Consider the following 23969-nt stretch of genomic DNA (forward strand, 5'->3'; position numbering starts at 1 on the left):
TTCCGTTGGACTAATTCAGCGATGTGGAGAGGGGGGATCTGCTGCTTGGGTAACACTCTATCCTCCATATTAATCTACCCAGGCCTCATGCTGGAGAGGACAATCCAGCTTTGACCTCTTTCCAGAGCACGATACTATAGTCTTTTAAGACTGAAGGATGCCAATGTAGATGTAGAGCAGGGGTGTCAAACTCGAGGCCCACAGACTGGATCTGGCCCGGGAGTGCCTGGAAATAGCAAAGGTCCGGCCCGCGGTGCCTCTGGCAGCCAAAATAGGGCATGGGGAGGCCGCGTGAGCTCCCCCCCCCCCCCCGTTGCTCCATTTTCAGCCTGAACGGCCACTTTGCTAGCCAAATCGCGCCCAGGCCAGGATGAAAATGAGGTGCAGGGGGGAGGGCTCATGCAGCCATCCTGCACCCCGTTTTGGCCAGATGAGTACTGCAGGAGGTGTCCGTCCCTTGTCCCCCCGCTCCGCTCCCCCTCTGGCTGGCCCACAGAGAATTACAATGCTGATCCGGCCCTCAAAGAAATCCAGTTTAATACCCCTGATGTAGAGGCATGGAAAGTTCAGGTGAACCCAAGATAGAAGGACCAAGTTAGATGCCCGTTGGTAGTTTCCTCACCTGAGCTTTCAAGAAATCCTTCGATTTTTGTTCCCTCTCGTCCGCCTTGAGCTGGGTCATATGGATCAAGTTATTCAACTCTTCCCTGTAATGCTCCTGCGCCCCAACGACTTGTTCTTCCTCAGCGATGCACTGCTCAAGAAGCCGCACTTCGGATTCGGTGGATGCTTTCTAGGGAGAAAATGTCAAGAGGACAATCCCAGAATGGGATTTTGCTATCTATAGAAGAGAAGATCTGGGCCTCGGGCGCTGAACAGTGGAGTCCTTGGTGCTCTCTGAGTTTGGGTGTTTTCTTAGATGTTTTATGACCCCAAATAGGTATCGTCAACACTGATGATATTACCTACTTTGGTCATGAAACGTCTGCAAGAAAACTGTCAAGTTCAGAGAACACCAAGGATCTTTCATGTCAACATTGAACTACAAATATTCTCCTCTATTAGTATCTATCTATCTATCTATCTATCTATCTATCTATCTATCTATCTATCTATCTATCTATCTATCTATCTCTATCATCTATCCATGTATCTCTCCCTCTCCATCCATCTATCATCCATCTGTCATCTATCTGTCAATCTCTCTTTCTCCCTCCCACCCATCATCCACCATCTATCTGTCTGTCTGTCTGTCTGTCTGTCTACCTATCATCTATCTCTCCCTCTCCATCCATCTGTCATCTATCTGTCAATCTCTTTCTCCCTCCCTCCCACCCTCCATCATCCATCCATCATCATTATCTATCTACCTACCTACATCTATCGATTATCCATCCATCTATCCATCCATCCATCTTTCTAGCTATCATCTATCCTTCCCTCCCTCTCCATCCATCCATCAACCATTTATCATCCATCTCTCATCCATCTGTCGAGCTCAAACTCCACTAATAAATATCTCTACATTTCAACAATACATCAAGGAAACGCGTGGATTACAACAGAGTGACAAAGAAGACAAACCACTTGAGCACGGCCGGATCCCGGGTTTGCACTCTCTATTTAATTCTTATGATTTTAATTTGCTTTTATATTCATATTTTTTTATTCCGTTGAAAATAGTTCAACAGAACTATTCTTTCCCCTTCAATTCTTTCCCCTTTGACACATAAATGTATCAGAGGGGAAAGAATAGCCTTGACTTTTCATTTAGAAGATGCGCTATTTAAATATTTTTAGTGTTTAGTTTCCCCTTATGTAAGGGATAATCAGTCAGTCAGTCAGTCAGTCAGTCTCTGTGTGTGTGTGTGTGTGTGTGTGTGTGTGTGTATATGTGTGTGTATATATATATATATATATATATATATATATATATATATATATATATATATATATATAATCTCTATCTATCTATCTATCTATCTATCTATCTATCTCTAATCTCTATCTATCTATCTATCTATCTATCTATCTATCTATCTATCTATCTATCTATCTATCTATCTATCTATCATCTATCTATCTATCTCTATCTATCTATCTATCTATCTATCTCTAATCTCTATCTATCTATCTATCTATCTATCTATCTATCTATCTATCTCTAATCTCTATCTATCTATCTATCTATCTATCTATCTATCTATCTATCTATCTATCTATCTATCTATCTATCTATCTATCTAGCTAGCTAGCTAGCTAGCTAGCTATCGTATCTACTATATCTATCTATCTATCTATCTATCTATCTATCTATCTATCTATCTATCTATCTATCTATCTATCTACCTATTATCTATCTATCTATCTATCTATCTATCTATCTATCTATCTATCTATCTATCTATCTATCAATCATCTATTTGTGCGTGTGTATTCCAGCATAACTCTGGAACGCCTCAAGCACTTTCAACCAAACTTGGTACACAGATGACTTACTCTCTGGAAACAAATACTGTGGATACCCCTAACACCCCTTGGGGGGGGGGTGTTTTATAGGTATAGCCTGTTGTGCCTTCAAATGGCTCTACTGTATTGCCATAAAATGGCTTCTACTGTTCAGCGCAGTGGAATTGCCAGGGTAATAGCTTCACAGTACCTCACCTCTGGTAAGGGGGAAAATCCAACAATAGAAATTACATTTGGTCTGGACATTTCCCCCTTATAAATAAATATCTGAGCAACACCAGGTTATCAACTAGTGTAACTACAAAAATAAAAAGTAGTGCTGAGGCTGGAATAAACAATGTAAGGGAGGGGGATTGACTTTCTGAATTGGAGCAATGGAGAAATTTGAAATAGCAAGGTACAGTGCTTGCTAAAGGCTAGTTGTTTCCATTCGGATGGCCCAAACATGTTTGTTAGTTTTATACCCTAAGGTATAAATCTGTACATAGCATCCCAACCTCCCATTGTATCCACACAACAATAACAACAACAACAACAACAACAACACTATGAGCTGAGCTGAACTTGAGATCGATAGATCCCCACAAAACTGAGCATGGATTAGAACATGGGATCCCCCACTGCTACCCCAATATTTTTACCGTATTACCAATATTTCTACACCATACCCGGTGCCCAAATGATTATACTAAGCAGAATGGGAATATGGTATCCCCGATGAAAGAAAGGGATGAAATTGAGAGAAAGATGCAGACCAAACAATTCCATGGAAAGCTACCGCCTGAAAATCAGAGAGGAAACCTGGAAACCTGCCAAGCAGGGTGCCTTCCCCCTCCAGCTTTCTTCCCTGCCAGAGAGTACGGCAAGGACTGGAGAACAGCCCGGCAGACAGGGGAGAAAGGAACAAAAGGACACAAAAGCCCATTCAAAGTGGCCATGCAGCGAATGGAAAAGGGGCAAGAAACAATAACTGAAAGGTTTCTGTCTACATCCTCCATGGCCTAAGGACCTTGAAATCACTTTCATAATAGTCCTTCCCTTGGATTTTTCCTAACAAACATCACTGGATGGGTGGATAGATCGATGAATGGATGGATGATGGACGGATGGATAGATAATAGACAGACAGACAGACAGACAGACAGACAGACAGACAGACAGACAGACAGATTAGATAGATAGATAGATAGATAGATAGATAGATAGATAGATAGATATAGATAGATAGATAGATAGATATATGATAGATAGATAGAGATAAATAGATAGTTATAGATAGATAGATAGATAGATAGAGAGAGAGAGAGAGAGAGAGAGATGATTGATAGATAGAGATAGATAGATAGATAGATAGATAGATAGATACAGATAGTGATAGATAGATAGATAGATAGATAGATAGATAGATAGATAGATAATAGGTGATAGATAGAGAGAGAGAGAGAGAGAGAGAGAGAGAGAGAGAGATGATTGATAGATAGAGATAGATAGATAGATAGATACAGATAGTGATAGATAGATAGATAGATAGATAGATAGATAGATAGATAGATAATAGGTGATAGAGATAGATAGATAGATAGATAGATAGATAGATAGATAGATAGATAGATAGATAGATAGATAATGGATGGATGGATGGATGGATGGATGGATGGATGGATAAATAGATGACTGATAGAGATCTAGATAGTGGGTAGAGATAAATGATAGATATAGATGGATGGAGGGATGGATAGATGGACGGATAGATGACTGATAGAAATATTGTGGGCAGAGATAGATGATAGACAGATGGATGGATAAAGAGAAAGAATAAAGAATAGATACATGCAATGCTGGCCTAAAGGAAATTAATGAAGATATTACTTATAAGTGATTAAGCTGAAATCCCTCTAGGAGTCACTACACTAAGCAGCTAATTTTTTCCCTCTTTTGCAAGCACAGTGTACCTATTCCACAGGGAGAGACAGGAAGACAATGATGACATGTGTGTGATGATGTCAGCATGTTCTTTGCTTGCCCCTTCTTGCTCCACTAACCATTAGTGACCCTCTGTATTATTATGATTTTAATTTGGTTTTGTAATCTGCTTTTAAAGGGTTTTTTCTTTCTGGATATTTGTACATGGTTTCCTGAGGCTTTCGCTCAGTTGTCTTGTTCGCTGAGCTGCCCACAATCACAAACGTGAGACAGGAAGCTAAACAAAGTCAAAATCTATATATATTTATAAATGTGTGTCTGTGTGCGTGTGTGTGTGTGTGTGTGTGTGTTCCAGCATAACTCTGGAACACCTCCAGCAACTTCAACCATACTTGGTACACAGATGACTTACTCTCTGGAAACAAATACTGTGGAGATAAGACATCTCTAACACCCCTCTGGGTGGGGTGGGGTTGTTCTGTTAAGATACAGCCTGTTGTGCCTTAAAATGGCTTCTAACGTACTGCCGTAAAATGGTTTCTACTGTATAGCGCAGGAGAGTTGCCACGGTAACAGCTTCACAGTACTCCCCAAGGGGGAAAATCCAACCTTAGAAATCCTGTCTAATACAAGGATTAGGATAAATAAATACCAGGGCAATGCCGGTGATCAGTTAGGAATAAATAAATATGATCTCTACATAAAATTTTCTGACTACTTGAAATACAAACAGCATGAGTATGCGACACTGGGTTTCCTGAGGAGAATTATTTTTAAAAAGAAGTAGTAGTAACACTTCTGTTTCCCTGAAGATAATAATTATTCTTCTTCTTACAAGAAATAACATTTCTGTTGTTTAGTATCTCGGCGAACGCATAGGGAGAGCGGCATCCGATGAAAGATTTTGGCGGGCTGGGCAAATGAATAAAAAACACAACTGTCCCATTACCTCTTGAGTAAGATTTCGCTTAGCTATTTCCACTTCTCTCTGAAGCTCCCTTCGCCTCTCTAATATTGCCCCATCCTCTTTAGGGATGGAATCAATCTGTACAAGGGAGGGGAAAAAATATGGTTAGGTACAGAAAAGCAAGTGAGTTATTTTAATATAACCAATGACTTATTCATGTTTGAGCCTAATCTTTTTCTTAAAAGAAAAAAAAAGAACCAGAAACCATCAATTGAAGTACAGCTAGTTCTCCACTTACGACCACAACTGAGCCCCAAAATTTATGCCGCCAAGCGAGACAGTTGTTCAAAAATGAGTTTTGCCTCATTTTGCAACCTTTCTTGCCACAGTGATTAAGGCAGGGGTGAAATTCAAATTTTCCCCCTCTTGGTGGGTGGGCGTGGCTTGGCGGTGGTGTCATGTGACTGGTGGACGTGACCAACTTTTTAAAAAACTTTTTAAAGCATTTTTGAACTACCGGTTCTCCCGAATTGCATGACATCCTTCAGTCACCCTCTTCTTAGCAACCGCACTTTTAACAGTATTTGGTCCAAAGAACCGAAAAAATAATAAAACTCAACATTGCCCTTCCAATGTACTGGTACGCACCTCTAAGCGCATTCTTTCGTGACGCGCCTGAACTTGTATCAGGCTTTCCTGCGCGATTTTAAGCTGCATTTCCATCTTTTTAAAGGTTCGAAGGTCCTTCTCCTTCTCCCTTTGCATCCGGCTCAGATTATCGTGCAGCTTCTGTTTCAAATTGGACACGTTGCGAAAACTCATTTCTAACTGGCCCCTGTGGAAGCGTAGAAGAAGATTTTTTGTTAGGACAAAAACCAAGGGAGCCACAATTGAAACTCTCAGATTCAGACCAGTGATAATTACAGAGAAGGCTTTACAGCAGGGGTGTCAAACCAGATGCAGCCGGCGGGATGCTTCGATTCGGCTCATGGGGCCGGCCTGGAAATATCAAAGGGCCGCTGGCCCATGGTGCCGCTGAGGGCTATAACAAACCGCGTGCAGCTCCACGGTGCCTCATTTTCACCCTCCGTGGCTCTCTGCAGGACTCTGCTGGCGAAAATGGCCTGAAAAACAGCCCCAAAATGGCCCCCAAACACCCAAAAAACATCAAAAAAATGTCCAAACAAATGGCCCCCAAAACGGCACAAAGATCATGGAGGGTGAAAACAAGGCATAGGGGGACTGAGCGCAGACCCCACGCTTTGTCTGGCAGGATGCTGCAGGCGGCATCCGTCCCGCCCCATACCACCATCTCCCCCAGCTAACTTGCGGTGGAGAACTATAATGATGATCCACCCTCAAAGAAATCCAGTTTGACACCCTTGCTTTACAGTATTCGTGTTGTTTTTTTAAAATAATGTGATTTGTTCAGGTGTTTTGTCATATCAATTTCAGATCTTTCCCGTCCATCCAATTATTTCGAGAAGTAGAACGGAATATGGATCACGGACATGAAGTCCAAACTCAGGACTTAAAAAAAAACACCACAGGTAGTCCTTGATGTCAGCATTCCATATATCACCCAAAATTAAATCAGAATCCAAGCTAGAGCTTTCCTCAAACTTCCAATTTATTAAGAGAGACATGTTGGCACATCTGTGGGAAACCCAAATCTGAAAACTTCCTGGGTTTTTCACCCAGTTGAAAGTTCATGATCTTGCCCCACCACACCCACAAGTCCATCACATGGTCCAATCTTCCTCTGCCACGCTGGCATTTCCACCCATCTAGTTCCGGTCAGGTGCAGAGGTGCAAAGACAAAGGATGACCTCGGGCTTCTAGAAAGGAATGTTTTATTTTGACAACAGCACATTCTACTCCTTGCTATTCCCCCTCCCAATTCCCCACTAATGAAACAGCAGAGTAAAATAAGAGAGAGTGTGACGGCCCAAAGATCCTAAAAGGAATATGACTGGAGGTCTGACACTTGACTTAAGACCACAATTGAGCCCAAAATTTAGGTTGCTAAGCGAGGCAATTATTTTACAAACTTTCTTGCCACAGTGATTAAGTGAATCACTGAGGTTGTTAAGTTAGTAGCACGGTTGTTAAGTGAATCCGGCTTCGCCATTGACTTTGCTCATCAGAAGATCACAAAATATGATCCCAGGACAGTCCAACCTTTATAAATATGAAACAGTTGCCAAGTATCCAAATTTTGATCACCTGACCATGGGGATGGGGATGGTGGCAATGGTCGTAAGTGTGAAGAATGGTCATAAGTCATGTTTTTCAGTGCCGTTGGCACTGAACAGTCACTTAACAAACTGTTGTAAGTCGAGGACTATCTGTACTTTGTGTTACTATCCGAAACTAGGGAGAACTGAATTAGGGCTTTTCCACTTTTTCCCACCATATGGGACCTCCTAGAGATTTTGAATAGTTACCTTTCTATTGGATTTTTCTGGATTAAGCTAGCCTTCTGTTGGCACCTGTACCTTTTCTTTCAGCTGCCTTAAAAATCCCTCTCAGGACTGATTGTAAGTAGTGATTATTATTAAGGTGACCTTGTAAAGCTACGTCGAAATCATGATAAGAAATAAAGAGATGCATTCAGTGTCGCAGCTATTACGATTGTTGGCTGAGCAGAGACAAAAACAGCCAGAGAAATGATTGAACAATGGGAAACAGGCCCCTTGTCAGTCAATAGGAGTGCGGATTTATCACCAGCCTACTAGGTACTTAGGGTTTGAGGGGACAAAAATTGCAAGAATAAAACTTTTTTATTCTGACCCAGCTTCCCACACACAACAAACCCTCTCCCAGCTCCATTTCCTCTTTCCCCCCTCGGAGCTCTCTTGATGCTGACCCTGACTCTCACACTGCCGCCTCCTCTGATTCGACTGCTGGAGGGGCTGACAGCTGACAGGCCACAACACCTTCGGTCTCGATGACCGACTCAGCTCAGATCCTGTAACACTATCCTGAGACACATATATTTACCTTTATTCGCTAAAATATCAATGTTAAGGAACAGGAAGAACCCACAATGGCCCACGACTAATAAATCTCACCTCTCTGAAATGGCGGTGCCTTCGTTCTCTTTATTCATCTCATGCACCTTTGTCTGAGTGTTGAATTCTCGCTCTTTGCTCTCGAGCAGTGCTTTCTTCCCTTCAACCTCTTTGATCGTATCTTCTTTCTCCATCGTGGTCTCTGTGCACTTGGTCTCCAGTTTTTTGGATGTATCCACAAGTTCTTGCGCTTCTTCCCGAAGCACGATTTTCTTCTTCTCTATATCTCTGTAAGCAGCAGAGGCAGATGCTGACATGAGTGAGAATAAGGTGTAATATAACACATGAAGTAAGTGTACAATACCAAAAGCTGGTTTTCCAACGTGGTGGTAAATATAAGCAAATACAGGCAGAGGAAAGTTTCCGTTTCAGTTTAGAGCAGCAGGCTAGTTTTGAGCACAGACTCAGAGCTAAAGAGCTAAGCCACGCCCAGGCTCCTTGCTGTCTCGTCGTTGCTCACACAGAAAATACTGGTTCAGTTTCCAAAACAGCCCTCATTGGCTGACCCAGTTGACAAGCCTATTCATTGGCTGACCTTGTTACCATGTGTCTGTCAAGTCATGAACTCTCATACTCTGACATGACAAATCACAACTTTTTCCCCCTTCGCTAAACCGGAGGTGGGCATGGTGAGCACGTGATGCACCTGTGCCGCAGGCCGCAAGTTTGACACCCCTATGTAGAAGGTTATGAATTGTGGATCGGTTTCAGAGGGGAGAAGTTATTATTGTTGAAATGTATTTATCAGCATTCAATCGGGGGTGGGGGCATTTTACGTGTATGTTTGATACTTTGTTTTGTAAACATTTTGGTTTTGTTTATTTTTTTATTTGTTGTTTTTTCTCTTTGCATTCCTTTTTTGCAGGGAGGTTGTATTTGAACTTTGGAAATACATAAAAAATATCAAAAGATAATGTCTGCTTAAAATCTGCTCTGGGTATTTTTGGCTTTTATTATTTCATTATTTCAAGAATGGAATGGAATGGAATAGAATAGAATAGGGAGTAGAATAAGGAATAGAATAGAACAGAATAAAATAAAATAGAATATATAGTAGAATAGAAAAAAATACAGAATACAGAATAAAATAGAATAGAAAATATGATAAGAAAAAATAAGAATAGAAATAGAATGGAATGAAAAGGAAAGGAAAGGAGTGGAATGGAATAGAATGGAATGGAATAGAATAGAATAGAATAGGGAGTAGAATAAGGAATAGAATAGAACAGAATAAAATAAAATAAAATATAGAGTAGAATAGAACAAAATACAGAATACAGAATAAAATAGAATAGAAAACATGATAAGAAAAAATAAGAATAGAAATAGAATGGAATGGAATGGAAAGGAATGGAAAGGAAAGGAGTGGAATGGAATGGAATGGAATAGAATAGGGAATAAATAAGGGATAGAGGATAGAGGATAGAGGATAGAGGATAAAGGATAGAGGATAGAGGATAGAGGATAGAGGAGAGGAGAGGAGAGGAGAGGAGAGTAGAGTAGAGTAGAGTAGAGTAGAGTAGAGTAGAGTAGAGTAGAATAGAATAGAATAGGAGGAGGAGAACAGAACAGAACTATATTTTAAAAGGTGGAATAACAATATAATAATAATAATAATAATAATAGTAATGCACTAATGTCCAATGCAGTCTAAACTTCTAGCTGATTGTGCAACCAACGATAATAATAAAGAGAGGAACATACTGCATTCTGCGGCTTATTTTTTCCATATCCTTTCCGAGCTGAATAGGAATAGCTTGGAGCCGGACGAGTTCATCCTGGTGATAAAATGAAAATAAATAGGTGTGAAACTAAGCGTTTTAAGAATGTCTCGGGATGAATTAACTTCAAGCCGGGTGATAGGAACAATCAGAGAATGTCCTGAAAACGAATATTATTCCTGCCCCCCCTCCTTTGAAATACGTTTGAGTCTGGAAGTTGAGTTGTGGCAATTGGTCTTCTTCTTTTGGTTCGCAACGTTACACCGCTGATCCAAGTAGCGTCTTCAGAACCGAGCAACTTGCTTAGCGGGACCTGATAGATTGTATGTCCCACAGAAAGGTTTCACTTCTCAGCTAATTTGAATAGGCTCTTTAGTGAATAGGCAGAGGTCAGTCAGGATGTAAATGTTACAATACCTAAATCCTTTACGACGATGACGACGATGAGGATGATGAGGCTGATATCCATTCAGTCCAGTCTGACTCTTGATGATTTTATGGGCCAGGCCTCTCTGTGTCTTACGATCTTGCGCTACTTCTTTGAGTTTTTCTACATTTGGTCTGGTGTCAGCTTTGACGGCTGCTGTGTTCTTTGGCGCTCTGGTTTCCTTTTACCGTTAACTCTTCCTACAGCAATAGCACTTAGACTTACCATATTTTTCGGAGTATAAGACGCACCTTTTCTCCTCAAAAAAGAGGGTGAAAATCTGGGTGCGTCTTATACACTGAGTACGGCATTTTTGGCCTACCGAAACTCCGCCCTCTTTGCAAAAATGGATGTGCAGAGGGTTTGGGAGGCTTGCAAAGGGCTCCTACGGGCCAGGGAGGGCAAAAATGAGCAAAAAATGGGCCGTTTTTACTTGTTTTTGCCCTCCCCCCCAGCAGCATTCTACAAGCCTCCCAAAGCTCTGTATGCCCTTTTTTTCCAGTGCAAAAACTCTTTTTTTAAAAATTCACCTCTTCAAAATCATGGTGCGTCTTATACTCTGGTGCGTCTTATAGTCCAAAAAACATGGTATATACCGCTTCACAGTGCTTTACAGCACTGTGTTTAAGCAGTTTACAGAGTCAGCCTATTGCCCCCAACAATCTGGAGTCCTCTTTTAACTGACCTCGGATGGATGGAAGGCTGAATGTCAAGGTTCCAAGTAACAGACCCATAACAAATAAAACCCTGAGACTGGCGATTTGCTCAAAGAATAGGTTTATTGGATAGGTCATATTGGCGCAGGCTGGTGAAAACCCACTCTGAATATTCCCACGGTTTTCACCTAATTAAAAGAAAGCCTTGTCACTTTCTCAAGATAATCAGTCACATGGTCCAATCAGGATATTGTCCAGTTGCTAGGTGACTCCAGTCCCCTCCTTCCGAGCACCTGCAGGAATGTCCTTGGTTCCCACGAGAAAGTATTCTGTTTTGGCTACAACACCCCAGCTATCTCTATTTCCTCTCTCACTCTCCCTCTTCTCTGGCGTCTCCGCAATGAAGTCTCAAAATGGCCTCAGTCAGGCCAGCTTGACACCGAGTCAATCTTGAGCCTGGTGAGAATCGAACAGCTGGCAGTTAGTAGAATTAGTTTGCAATACTCTGTTCTAATCACAGCTCTTGCATTCTCCAGTGAATTCCCCTGCATGGCAAGGCCAAAGTAAGATGCAGTTTCGTGATTTTTGCCTTCCAATGACATGTCAGATGTTACGCAATACAGAACTTGCTTCTTAGTCACCTTTGCTATCCAAGGAACACACAGGAGCCTTCTCCTGCATCACATCCTAAATGAATTCTTTAGCTTAGGAGGAGCATTAAATGTGCACACACACCCCTCCGGTGAACCTGTGAAGTGGTCCTGATCCGGGGTGGGTTTCTGCCAGTGTTACTGCTGCTTTGCTGTATGCGCGATTCGCTCCTTGTGCGCGTGCAGTTGCCTGTAAATAGGTGTGCGCATGCTAGCGGTGGGTTCCGGATCCTGTTGCAACTGTACCGGTTACAACGGGGCCTGGCGTCCACCACATGAATGTGTGCAGCCCACGCATACGTCTTTACCTCTTGCGATGCCTCTGCGAGCCTCCATGACGCTCCAGCTGCTTGGCGGAGCGTCGCGCAGTTGCCATGCACTCTGTGCGTGTATGCGGAAGTGCCAAAGAGCTCAAATACAGGCAAGGAGCTTGGGCAGGTAGGTGGGCCCTCCGGAGCACCGTACCCGGTGCTCCAGGCAGGCACCGGTACGCCCGTACCGCCTGCAACCCACCATTGGAGCATGCGCAGAACATTAAAAATGTCAAAAGAAAGATGCCATGGCAACCGAGGAACTGGTTCGGGGGCGTGACTAGCCTGCCATCCCTCCCGGTTTGGCAACCCAGTCGCAATTTCCATTACCTGTTTGCCCAAACCGGGGCAAACCGCTAGCAACATCCCTTTGATCCTGATCTTCCTTGCTCAGACTGAAGAAGCTACTTGGAGGAGCAGTGAAACATTTCAAACCAGCAAGAAAAACCCAGTTGTTTAGGGTCAACTTACCCACAACTCCACCTGGAGCGCTGAGAATCTCTATCGACAAAATACTTGTGAGCCTTTTTCTATACAGCTTGGAGGTGGGCATCCAAACCCAGCCCTATAAGTAGGCGGCTACACAGGTGATCCTCCGTTACCTTTAGTTCTTCTTGCTTTCGAAACAGTTCTTCCAGCTCTTTGTGCTCCTTCGTGAGACGCTTATGCCTTATGAACAGGTCGTCTTTCAGGTTTTTGATTTCTAGCCTTCTCTGCGTCGTTTCTTTACGCAGGTCTTCGCAACTGTCCCTCAAGGCTTTGATTCTCTTGTCCGCATCCTTGAAAAAAAAATGAAATTAAGTGACTTGTGGTATGAATGGAATGGATTAGAATAGAATAGAATAGAATAGAATAGAATAGAACAGGGAGTGGAGTGGAGTGGAGTGGAATGGAATAGAATAGAATAGGGAATAGAATAAGGAATAGAATAGAATAGAATAGAGAGAAATAAAGGGAGATGGGAAAGAGAAACGTGGGGGAGAGATACTCAAAAAACCTATCGAAAAGTGAAAGGGAAAATACAGAAGAAAAGATAAAAGACACATAAAAAGAAGAAAAAGAGAAAAGAAAATTTAGAAATAGGAGAATAGTAGAATGATATGATCTAAGAATATGTTTTAATTAGAATTACATTAAGAACCTTAAAGCTGATAAATAATTCTGTTATGTTGATTATATAAAACTTGAAATTTGAAACTTGAAGATTCATATTGTTAATGGAAAAGAAATGGAAAAGAAATGATAAATTGTTTATTTTTAAAGAGAAAGAAAAGCTATATTGTTTGTACATGTTCAAAACTAGAAATTGGAAAACAGGAGAAGAAAAGTAATAGGGCTAAAATTGGAAACAATGGAAATACAATGTAAAACAAATTATGTCGTTTGGTGGGAACATTAAAGGGGGAATTCGGACAAGTAACTGTTCACAAAAGAATATTATGTAACAAAAATAAATAATTAAAAAAAGAATAGGACAATGAATAGAACAGAACAGAACAGAAAAGAATAGACAGAACACAAGACCTTAAGAGGCCCCTAGTGATCTCTGAGCTGGTTGTTTTCTTACAGATGTTTCCTTAGACAAACTAGGTAACATCTAGGTACTAGATAATGTTAGCGGTAGGTAGCACCATCAGGACTAGTACTGATGATTTTTCCTAGTTTGGGTCATGAAACGTCTTCAAGAAGACAACCAATCTCAGAAAGCACCAAACTCCTCATTTCCACCCTGAGCTCCTTTATAGGTAGGACAAGACTTTATTTGCTTGCAAATTAGCCAAGCCAAGGTTCCAAGATTTTGGGAAACCTTTTTATTTCTAAATCCAACAGCTAGACCTGTATGTTCCATACAGGATTCTTTGCTATTTCTCTTCCTTCCTTCCACTTCCAGTCATCACAAAAGTGCCTCTCGCCTGTCTTTGGAAGCACCGCTAAAAAAAGTACAGCATTCCATCCTTGCTAAATTGTACGATGAACGGTTTGAGGGAGCCAGGAGGCTCTACCTGGCTTATCAAAGAAGAAGATTAGGAGGGACAGGATGGCTGCCAGAATCACCGCTACGTTTCATAAATTTATAGGACAATTCTGGGCCCATCTATTTACCCTGTGAAAATCTTGTTGGTTCCCAGATAAACAAATACATGATTACAACTTTAACGGACTTGTCTGATTTCATGATTTGGCCCCCCAAATCTGCAGGTTGTATTTTCAGCCCATTGAATTAGGTGTCTAAGGTGAGAAACTTACTTACAGAAGCTTTGGGAATTCTGCGATAGTCCTTTTCAATTAATTTCTTGTCTTCTAGTAAACTAGATGGGATAAATAATATTAAAAGGCAGCGTATAAGATAAGATTACCTTTATTGCCACTTTTTTCTGTGAACATACCAGCAAACATTAAAAAATGAAATTCTGATGCCCGCTCTCAAAAGAATATATATACATATTCCAGTGGTGGGTCTCTATTATTTTTTATTACTGGTTCATGCGCAGAAGCGGGTGGGCAGAGCAAAGGAAATTCTGGGTTCCACTGTGGTCCTAAATTGAGGACTAGCCACATGTAGAAAGGAACGACGAGGCATTTTTTCAACAGGCTCTGTCAACATCAAAATATTATTTTCTGAAATCTAAGCCAATTTGGTACTGTTGCCCGATTTGTATGTCCTTCTTTTGAAGTTCACTGTTGGGCTTTCCGGTGTGTTTTGACCTATTTTCTATTACTTATTAACTGATAATAAAAGTGCTGATTATATTGCCCCCAGCTTTGACATTAAGCAATTTGACTTCCTCTGATAGTTGTCCTCTTCCAGTATTTCCTGCTCAGATAGGAACTCTTCTCTCTCCTCCTCTTTCCCTCTCCTCTCTATCCCTCCCTTTCCCCTCCTCCCCTCTCTCCCACCTCCTTCTCTCTTCCTCTCCTCTCCCTTTCTCTCCTCCCTTCCCCTCCTCTTTTCCTCTCCCCTCCCCTCCTCTTTTCCTCTCCCCTCCCCTCCTCTCTCTCTCCCCTCTCTCCTCCTCCTCTTCCCTTTCTCCTCTCCTCTCTTCCTTGCCCCTCTCCTCTTCCTCTCCTCCTTTCTCCTTTCCCCCTCTTCTCTTCCTTTCCTCTCCTCACCCTCTTCTTCCCTCTCTCCCCTCTCCCCCTCCCCTCCTCTCCCTCTCTCTTCTCTCCTTTCTCCTCTCTTCTCTTCCTCGCCCTTCCCCTCTTCTTCTCCTCTCCTCCTCTCTTTCTTCTCTTCCTTTCCTCTCTCCTCTCTCCTCACCCCCTCTTCCCTCTCCTCCTCCCCTCCTCTCCCCTCTCCTCCTCTCCCTCTCTCTCCCCTCTCCTCCTCCCCCTCTCGTCTCTCCTTTCTCCACTCTTCTCTTCCTCGCCCCTCCCCTCTTCCTCTCCTCTCCTTTTCTCCCCTTTCTCCTCTCTTCTCTTCCTTTCCTCTCTCCTCTCTCCTCACCCCCTCTTCCCTCTCTCTCCCCTCTCCTCCTCCCCTCCTCTCCCTCTCTCCTCTTCCTCTTCTTCGGCTCTCCCCTCTCAATGACCATTCGAAGTTACAACAGCCCTGGAAAAACTGACTTATGACTGTTTTTTTCACACTTACCACCGTTACATCATTCCCACGGTCATGTGATTTAAATTCAGACACTCGGCACTGACTCCTATTCAGGACAGTCCCAGTGTCCCCTGTTGCGAGCTTCTGGTGGGCGAAGTCAATGGGGAAGCCTGATTCACTTAACAACCACGTTCCTAACTGAACCAGCGTGGCAAATCGCTTAACAGCTGTGGCCGGAAGAGTCGTAACAACGCTATCGCTTAAACACAGAAACGCCGGCCTCAATTGTAAGTTGAGGGGGAGCTGAATTCTCCCTTCTTCTTTCTACTTACCTGGCAGTCTGAAGAAACCCTCAGTGGAGTTTTGTGAAAAAGGCAGTGGGCCAAATGTTATACCTACCTAGTCAGCCTATACTGGATTTCAAACTCTCTCTCTTGAATGGCGTTGTACTCGTTGAAGTATCTCAGGTACTGCTGCCTCAGTTTGGAGACCTCGGAGGTGGCGCCTTCTGGAAACTCCTCGGCTTTCTCAAGCTCCTGCTGCTGCTCTTCCAGCTTCACCGAGAAACGTTTGGCATCCTGCAGCAGCTGAATCTCCGATTCCTGTAAACTAGAATAAAACCGGGTTTTATTTTAATCCAACCGATACGCTCTATTGAAGAATTCATCGGTCCTGGTGGCTAATTGGCTCCGGGAGGGCGCATTGAGTACCAAAAACTAGGAGTACCAAACGATTTTTCCAGTGGTGAAATCTAATTTTTTTTTACTACTGGTTCTGTGGGTGTGGCTTGGTGGGCATGGCTTGGGATGGGGTCATGTGACTGGGTGGGCGTGGCTATGTAGTCATGTAACTGGGGGATCAAAAGGTAGAAACTCACAATGTCCTGCTGGAGTAGGGTTGGACTAGATGACCTCCAGGTCCCTTCCAGCCCTGGATTATCTTCTGAAGCTGCTTATAGTTCCAGGTTTGTAGTCCTTCCTTCCTCTCCTTTTCCCTCCTCCCTCCCTCCTTCCCCCTCTTTCTTTTTCTTTCTTTCCTTCCTTCCTTCCTTCCTTCCTTCCTTCCTTCTATTGTTCTTTCTTTCTTTTTCTTTCTTTCTTTCTTTCTCTTTCTTCTTCCTTCCTTCCTTTCTTTCTTCCTTTCTTTCTTCTTCCTTCCTTTCTTTTTTCTTTCTTTCTTTCTTTCTTTCTTTCTTTTTCTCAGCACCCCCTATCCCCCATTTTTGGCCTAGCAGGCCTCAGGGAAGCCTGCTGGGAGCAAAAACAGACACACACACACATACACCCACGTTTCCGGAGAACCTGTAGTAAAAAAAATCCTTTAAAAGTTTTTTTTTTTAAAGTTCCAAAGCTCAGCTGTGACACATGCGATCGTCGGAACGTGGGTTTTTTTCTTAAATTTTTTTAGTATTTTTTTACTACCGGTTCTGCCAACCAGTAGCATTTTTTACTACTGGTTCGGACAAACTGACCCGAACCAGTAGCATTTCATCCCTGAATTTTCCCCCTGTAAGGAATAATATAGTGAATCACAAGGCAGCTGAGAAGCAATACGTTTAGTCTGTACGTCAAGTACCAAACAAATAATGAGTACGGGGACAAAATTTTCAGGTTAAAAAAAATGCATTGAGTACCAAATGTGATGAGTTTCAAAGCAGTGGAAAACCAAGATACCAAGGCACCATGCTTTTCCGTAATGCCAAAAATACAATAAAAAACAGGTTTCCATGAGAGAGAGAAAAAAACCTTTTTCCTCTGACTCATCATTTTAAAGCAGAGGAATGCTAAATTTTGCAATGTTAAAAAGATACACATTAAAAACTCTTTCTGAAGTCAGACAAATCAAAGTTTCTGAAACTATTTCCCTTTATAAACTATTTGCATTTACTACCGTGTTTCCCCGAAAATAAGACAGGGTCTTATTTTCTTTTGACCCCCCAAAAAATAAGCACTTGGTCTTATTTTCGGGGAGGTCTTATTATTTTTGAGGTGCAAGAGGCGGTGAGCCAATCTGCAGCTACATTCAGCGTGCCTGTCCTCCGGTGTGCTGGAACCAATCAGCGCAACTCTGCTCAGCCCAGGTCGGATGTCCGAGGACTTAACACGTGTGGTCACCTCATTGCTGCTACTGTGTTGCACTATTTTCGGGGAGGGCTTATTTTAGCGCATGCACTCAAAAGCCCGATTGAGCTTATTATCCGGGGAGGTCTTATTTTCAGGGAAACAGAGTATCCTGTACCTCTGAGTATCGTTCCTTCAAGGAGTAAAGAGGACTTATTCTCAATATATTTTAAAGCTGTTTTTAGTTTATCATGTATGCAACACAGATATAAAACTATTGACTTTGTACCCTGCACTAAATTTGTACTGGAATAAAGGTATACTACAGTGAATTATATAATTGATTAGTTAAGAGTTTTTTAAAACTAAAGCTATAGTTATCTGGTTCACCCTAGGTGACAATTTACAAAACACAATAACTGAGTTACACAATATTGTAAAGGTCAATAAACTTCAATAAGGTTGAAACACAGTTTTTAAGTAATTACTGAAACATATATATATATATATATATATATAGATAGATAGATAGATAGATAGATAGATAGATAGATAGATAGATAGATATAGATATAGATATAGATATAGATATAGATATAGATATAGATATAGATATAGATATAGATATAGATATAGATATAGATATAGATATAGATATAGATATAGATATACATACATACATACATACATACATATTAAAGTCACGACCCCTGGTATGCCCAAATATGGGAGAAGATCACACTTCCATTCTCTGTCCTTCGGCTCGTCACAAGAGACCATCCAGACAGAAACCCAATATTTTTTACTGTTGCCTTTTTGTTACATTTGTTATATTTGTGCTGATAAATAAATAAAGGGAGACTAGTATAGATCTATTTCAAGCTATTTAGCTCGCATCAGGTTCGATTCCCAGCAAGGGTATGGCTAGCTGATGAGAGCTAATATACATACATACATACATACATACATACATACATACATACATACATACATACATATATATATATACACACACACACACACATACATACACATATACATACACACACACACAGTAAATATGAGAGGCTTACCTTACTAGAGTATCATGTAACAGGACATATTTTGCTTTCAACTCAGCCAATCTGGTTCCAGGGATTTTTCCCTCATAAAACAGCTATGAAATCGCAAGAGACAGAGAGACGCTAGTGAAATTTTTAAGTCAACCATATAGGAAATTTACCAACTTTAAGACGATACCTAAATAAATTATAGTTGAGTTATATTTTGCAATGGACAATTAATCAATACATAATTGTATGCTTGGTTCACAACTTCTGGAAGATCACAAAATTACCATTTTAAAAAATTAAGCAAATCCAACCATTAATATACAAGAGTATTTGTAAAATAATAAACACTCAATCTTTATTAATAGCTGGCCAAATTTTAAAGGATACACCACATTGTTGATAGAATGCTGGTGAAATCAAAGGGAGAATCAAGATTGAAACTACAGGTAAATAGTTTAGTGACCGTTACAACGGCACTGAACAAAAGTGGCCGACAACTCTTTTTCACATTTACGATCATAATAACATCTCTATGGTCACATGATCAAAATCCAGACGCTTGGCAATTTATTCATATTTATGACGGTTGCCATGTCCTGGGGTCGTGTGATCTGCTTTTGCGACCTTTTGACAAGCAAAGTGCCTGGGAAAGCCAGGTTCCCTTAACAACAGATTACTAATTTATCAACTGCAGTGATTCACTTAGCGACTGTGCCAAGAAAGTTCGTAAAATGGGGCAAAACTCACTTAACAAATGTCTCACTTAGCCACAGAAATTTGGGGCTCAGCTGTAGTCGTAAATCGAGGACTGCCTGTATTTTATTTTTGAAAAAAGACAAGTTGCACATGGTATTTTTTTCTTTCTTTTTTTCAATGTACCTTGTTTGTAAATAATAGTCATATCTGCAGTTAACCTCGCTAGAAAATTATTTGCCAGTCCTAGATGGAGCACCAAAATTTTGATTACAGGACTCTTGAGGATGCTGTGATGGTCATAAGTGTGAGGACCGGTCATGTCCCTTTTTCAGTGCTGTTGTAACTTTAAGCGAATGGTTGTCCGTCAAGGACTACAGGTAATCCTCGACATACGACCGCAACTGAACCCCAAAGTTCTGTTGCTAAGTGAGACATTTGTGAAATGAGCTTTGACCCATTTTACAACCTTGTTAGAAGGTGACAAAAGGGGACACTGCGACCGTCACAAATATGAGTCAGTGGCCAAACCTCTGGATTTTGGTCATGTGACCGTGGGGAATGCTGCAATGGTTATAAGTGTGAAAAACGGTTGTAAGTCACTTTTTTCAGTGCCAGTCCAAGTTTGAACAGTAAGTAAAGAAACGGTTGTAAGACAAGGACTACCTATACATGAATCAGCAGCAACAGGCATAATGGCTAACCTTTTTGTCATCGTGCGCCAAAAGCGTGCGTGAGCAAAAGTGCATACGTGTGTGCCAGTGGTGGGTTCTGGATCCCGTTCCAACTGGTACGGTTGGAACCGGCCCGGCGGCATCCACATGGATGCGCGTAGCGTGAGTGCACACACACACACAGCATGTGCAGGCATCTTAGCGCCTACGCGAGCCTCCACGACGATCCAGCTGCTCAGTGGAGCATAGCACCAGGCGCTGTATGCGCCATGCACGGAACCGCCAAAGGCTTAAAACACCAGTAAGGAGCTCGGGCGGGCAGGCGGGCTCTCTGGAGCACCGTACCGGAACGGTATCCGATGCTCCGGGCAGGCTCCCGTATGCCTGTACCAGGACATACTGCCGGCAACCCACCACTGGCGTGTGCCCACACCTATAATGCAATGTGACACACACACACCCCGTGCATAACACCCCCTGCGCCCCCACCTTCCCTGCACATGCGTGCGCGACTACCCCTCCCACGTTCCCCTGATCATGTTTTGAGCCTAAAGTCTCCTGGGACCAAAAATGGGGCGCAGGGGGGCACGCCACCCCCAAATCCCATGCATGCACGCACGTCTCCCACATGCGCCCCACCCCCTGTGCATGCACAGCAGAAGCCCAAAAATCATCTGGCCGGCAGAGACCCGCATGCAGTGTGGCTGGCTGGGGCGACGGCTCACATGCCCGCAGAGAGGGCTCCTCTCGTGCCACCTGGGGCACATCATGGGGCTAGTTGCTAAAACATGGCCTGAACTAGTGACAGATTTATTAAAATATGCTCCAATGTTTAGGCCAGAATTTGAATGGAGATGAATACGGGTTCCCAGGCAATGTCATCATTATCATGAGTTTTCTAGAGAGAAACGAATGCAGCATTGCGTAAATATAACCGGATCCATGTACATAGCAACGGGAACATTACAAGCCGGAGTATTTCCTGCCTGAGTCAGAAGTTCAGAATGTGGCCTTTGGTCAGGAATTAATCATTTCGCAGCACTTTTTAAACAACAGTTTCTCCGGGGATATGTCAACAGAACAAGACAGGAGTCTTAGAGCCTAATATGCAGTATATGAATGATTTTTGAGAATGCTTGGTATTTGACCAGTGGCATTATAAATCCCGGTCTTGAAAATGACTCATCGAATCAAAACAGGAATTCCTTTCTAGAAGTTTAGTAATTTTATCTTCTACAGGCAAAATTGGACTGCAGTTTTTTTAAAAAAAAGATTAGTCAGGCCGTTTCGGAATTCAAATGGTACCCAAGTTATATAACATGAAAACTAATGAGAGGGACTTGAAAAAGAATTCCATCTTTACTGTTAAAAGCATCCTTAGGTCTTATACAGGTTGTCTCCGACTTATGACCCCAACTGCGCTCAAAATTTCTGATGCTAAACGAGACGGTTAAGTGAATTTGGTCCCATTTTACCACCTTTCTTGCCACAGTTCTTAAGTGAATCACTTCAGTTGTTTAAGCTAGTAGCATGGTTGTTAAGTGAATCCCCATTGGCTTGTAAAAAAAAAAAAAATCCAAAAACGGCAACGGTCATAAATATGAATCAATTACCAAGGAATCTGAATTTTGATCACATGACCCTGGGGTTGTCAATGTGAAAAAATGGTCATAAGTCACTTTTCGGTGAGGTAACTTTGAACAGTCACTAAATGAATTGTTGTAAGCCAACTAACTATCGAATATGTCAAATTTGTTGACTCAGCAAGAATAATGAAAAACAATGGGATGATATGCTGAAGATGCCTCAATATTTCACTGTTTTGAATATATATTTTGGAGGTTTCAGTGAACATTTTAATAACATATTTGCAAATATTTCAGAAATAAAAAGAAGGGAGTTTTTCAATTGGTCAAGAAATAGAATAGATAGAATAGAATAACAGAGTTGGAAGGGACCTTGGAGGTCTTCTAGTCCAACCCCCTGCTTGGGCAGGAAACCCTACACCATCTCAGACAAATGATTATCCGACATCTTCTTAAAAACTTCCAGTGTTGGAAAATTCACAACTTCTGGAGGCAAGTTGTTCCACTCATTAATTGTTCTCACTGTCAGGAAATTTCTCCTCAGTTCTAAGTTGCTTCTCTCCTTGATTAGTTTCCACCCATTGCTTCTTGTTCTGCCCTCAGGTGCTTTGGAGAATAGCTTGACTCCCTCTTCTTTGTGGCAGCCTCTGAGATATCAAAACACTGCTATCATGTCTCCCCTAGTCCTTCTTTTCATCAAACTAGACATACCCAGTTCCTGCAACCGTTGTTCGTATGTTTTAGCCTCCAGTCCCCTCATCATCTTTGTTGCTCTTCTCTGCACTCTTTCTAGGGTCTCAGCATCTTTTTTACATCGTGGGGACCAAAACTGAATGCCACATTCCAAGTGTGGCCTTACCAAGGCATTAAAAAGTGGTATTAACACTTCACGTGATTTTGATTCTATCCCTCTGTCAATGCAGCCTAGAATTGTGTTGGCTTTTTTGGCAGCTGCTGCACACGGCTGGCTCATATTTCAATGATTGTCCACTAGGACTCCAAGATCCCTCTCACAGTTACTACTGTTGAGCAAGGTGCCACCTATACTGTACCTGTGCATTTTGTTTTTCTGACATAAATGTAGAACCTTACTTTTCCCCCCATTGAATTTCATCTTGTTAGATAGCGCCCAATGTCACCTCAATATATTTCCAGATAATTAACCAATTGAAAGAACTACTAAAAATCTTGGAAGACCTCCACCCTTTCACTGAAAACTGACCATTTCTTATCTAGTTCAACAAATTATCAATTAATCGGATTATTATTCTTATTCCACACCTATGAAATCTGCTCGGGAATCTTTGCTGCCAAACTTCGTCGCAATATATTTATGAGTTCAAACAATCATTGGCTAGTCGGTAAGCTTGATGAGAAAAACCTTGTCTTTAAAGAAGCCTGTTGATCCTTATTCAGCAGAATTTGTATCATTTCAAAATAAATGATAAGATAAATGGTCTGTAATTTTCCGCTAGTTCTCCAGAATTCTTTTTTTTTTTTAATGGGACTATATTGCCATTCCAAGGGTTCAAAGGCTGATCTTATTAATGTCTTATATGCTTTTATTGCATACTTTAAAATCTGAAGAATAGCAATTTTACCCTGGAGCAATCACTGTCTATAAAGCATTTTATTTTCCCACAGTGACTTCTGGCATTGAAACAGTGGGTCTCTTTTCGCAAATATGCTTGCTTTCTACTATACAGGTAGTCCTCGACGAATGACAACATTTGAGCCCAGTATAGGTAGTCCTCAACTTACAACAGTTCACTTAGTGACTATTAAGTTACAACGGCATTGAAAAAAAAGCAACTTATTGTTTTCCACAATTACGACCATTTCAGCATCTCTGTGGTTACATGTTCAAAATTCAGGGGCTTGGCAACTGGTTCGAATTTATGACGGTTGCAATGTCCTGCAGTCATGAGATCAACTTCTGTGAACTTCTGGCCAATGGGGTCAGATTCACTTAAAAACCGTGTTACTAACTTAACAACTGCAGTGATGCACTTAACAACTTTGGCAATAAAGGTTGTACAATGGGGCAAAATTCACTTAACAAATGTTTCGCTTAGCAACATAAATTTGAGGCTCAATTGAGGTTGTAACTCAAGGACTACCTGTATTTATGTTGCTAAGTGAGAAATGTGTTAAGTGGACTTTGCCCCATTTTACGACCTTTCTTGCCACCATTGTAAAGTGATTCACTGAAGTTGTTAAATTAA

The 23969-nt window shown here is 41.7% G+C and overlaps 1 protein-coding gene across 1 annotated transcript in view; it reads right to left on the bottom strand.

Moving 5' to 3' along the window:
- The window catches only part of LOC116511715 (coiled-coil domain-containing protein 146-like), a 47669-nt gene extending 27470 nt beyond the window's left edge, over positions 1–20199 (bottom strand). The window contains exons 1-9 of the mRNA XM_032221884.1: positions 20189–20199; positions 16079–16288; positions 14390–14447; positions 12741–12917; positions 10078–10151; positions 8374–8601; positions 5948–6134; positions 5342–5437; positions 623–793 (exon numbers count right to left, since the gene is read on the bottom strand). Of these exons, the coding sequence (XP_032077775.1) occupies positions 623–793; positions 5342–5437; positions 5948–6134; positions 8374–8601; positions 10078–10151; positions 12741–12917; positions 14390–14447; positions 16079–16288; positions 20189–20199 (1212 nt within the window). The remainder of the gene's footprint in view (positions 1–622; positions 794–5341; positions 5438–5947; positions 6135–8373; positions 8602–10077; positions 10152–12740; positions 12918–14389; positions 14448–16078; positions 16289–20188) is intronic.
- Between the last annotated feature and the right edge of the window lie 3770 nt (positions 20200–23969).

Source organism: Thamnophis elegans, chromosome 7, assembly GCF_009769535.1.
Source record: "Thamnophis elegans isolate rThaEle1 chromosome 7, rThaEle1.pri, whole genome shotgun sequence".
Classification (NCBI taxonomy): Eukaryota; Metazoa; Chordata; class Lepidosauria; order Squamata; family Colubridae; genus Thamnophis; species Thamnophis elegans.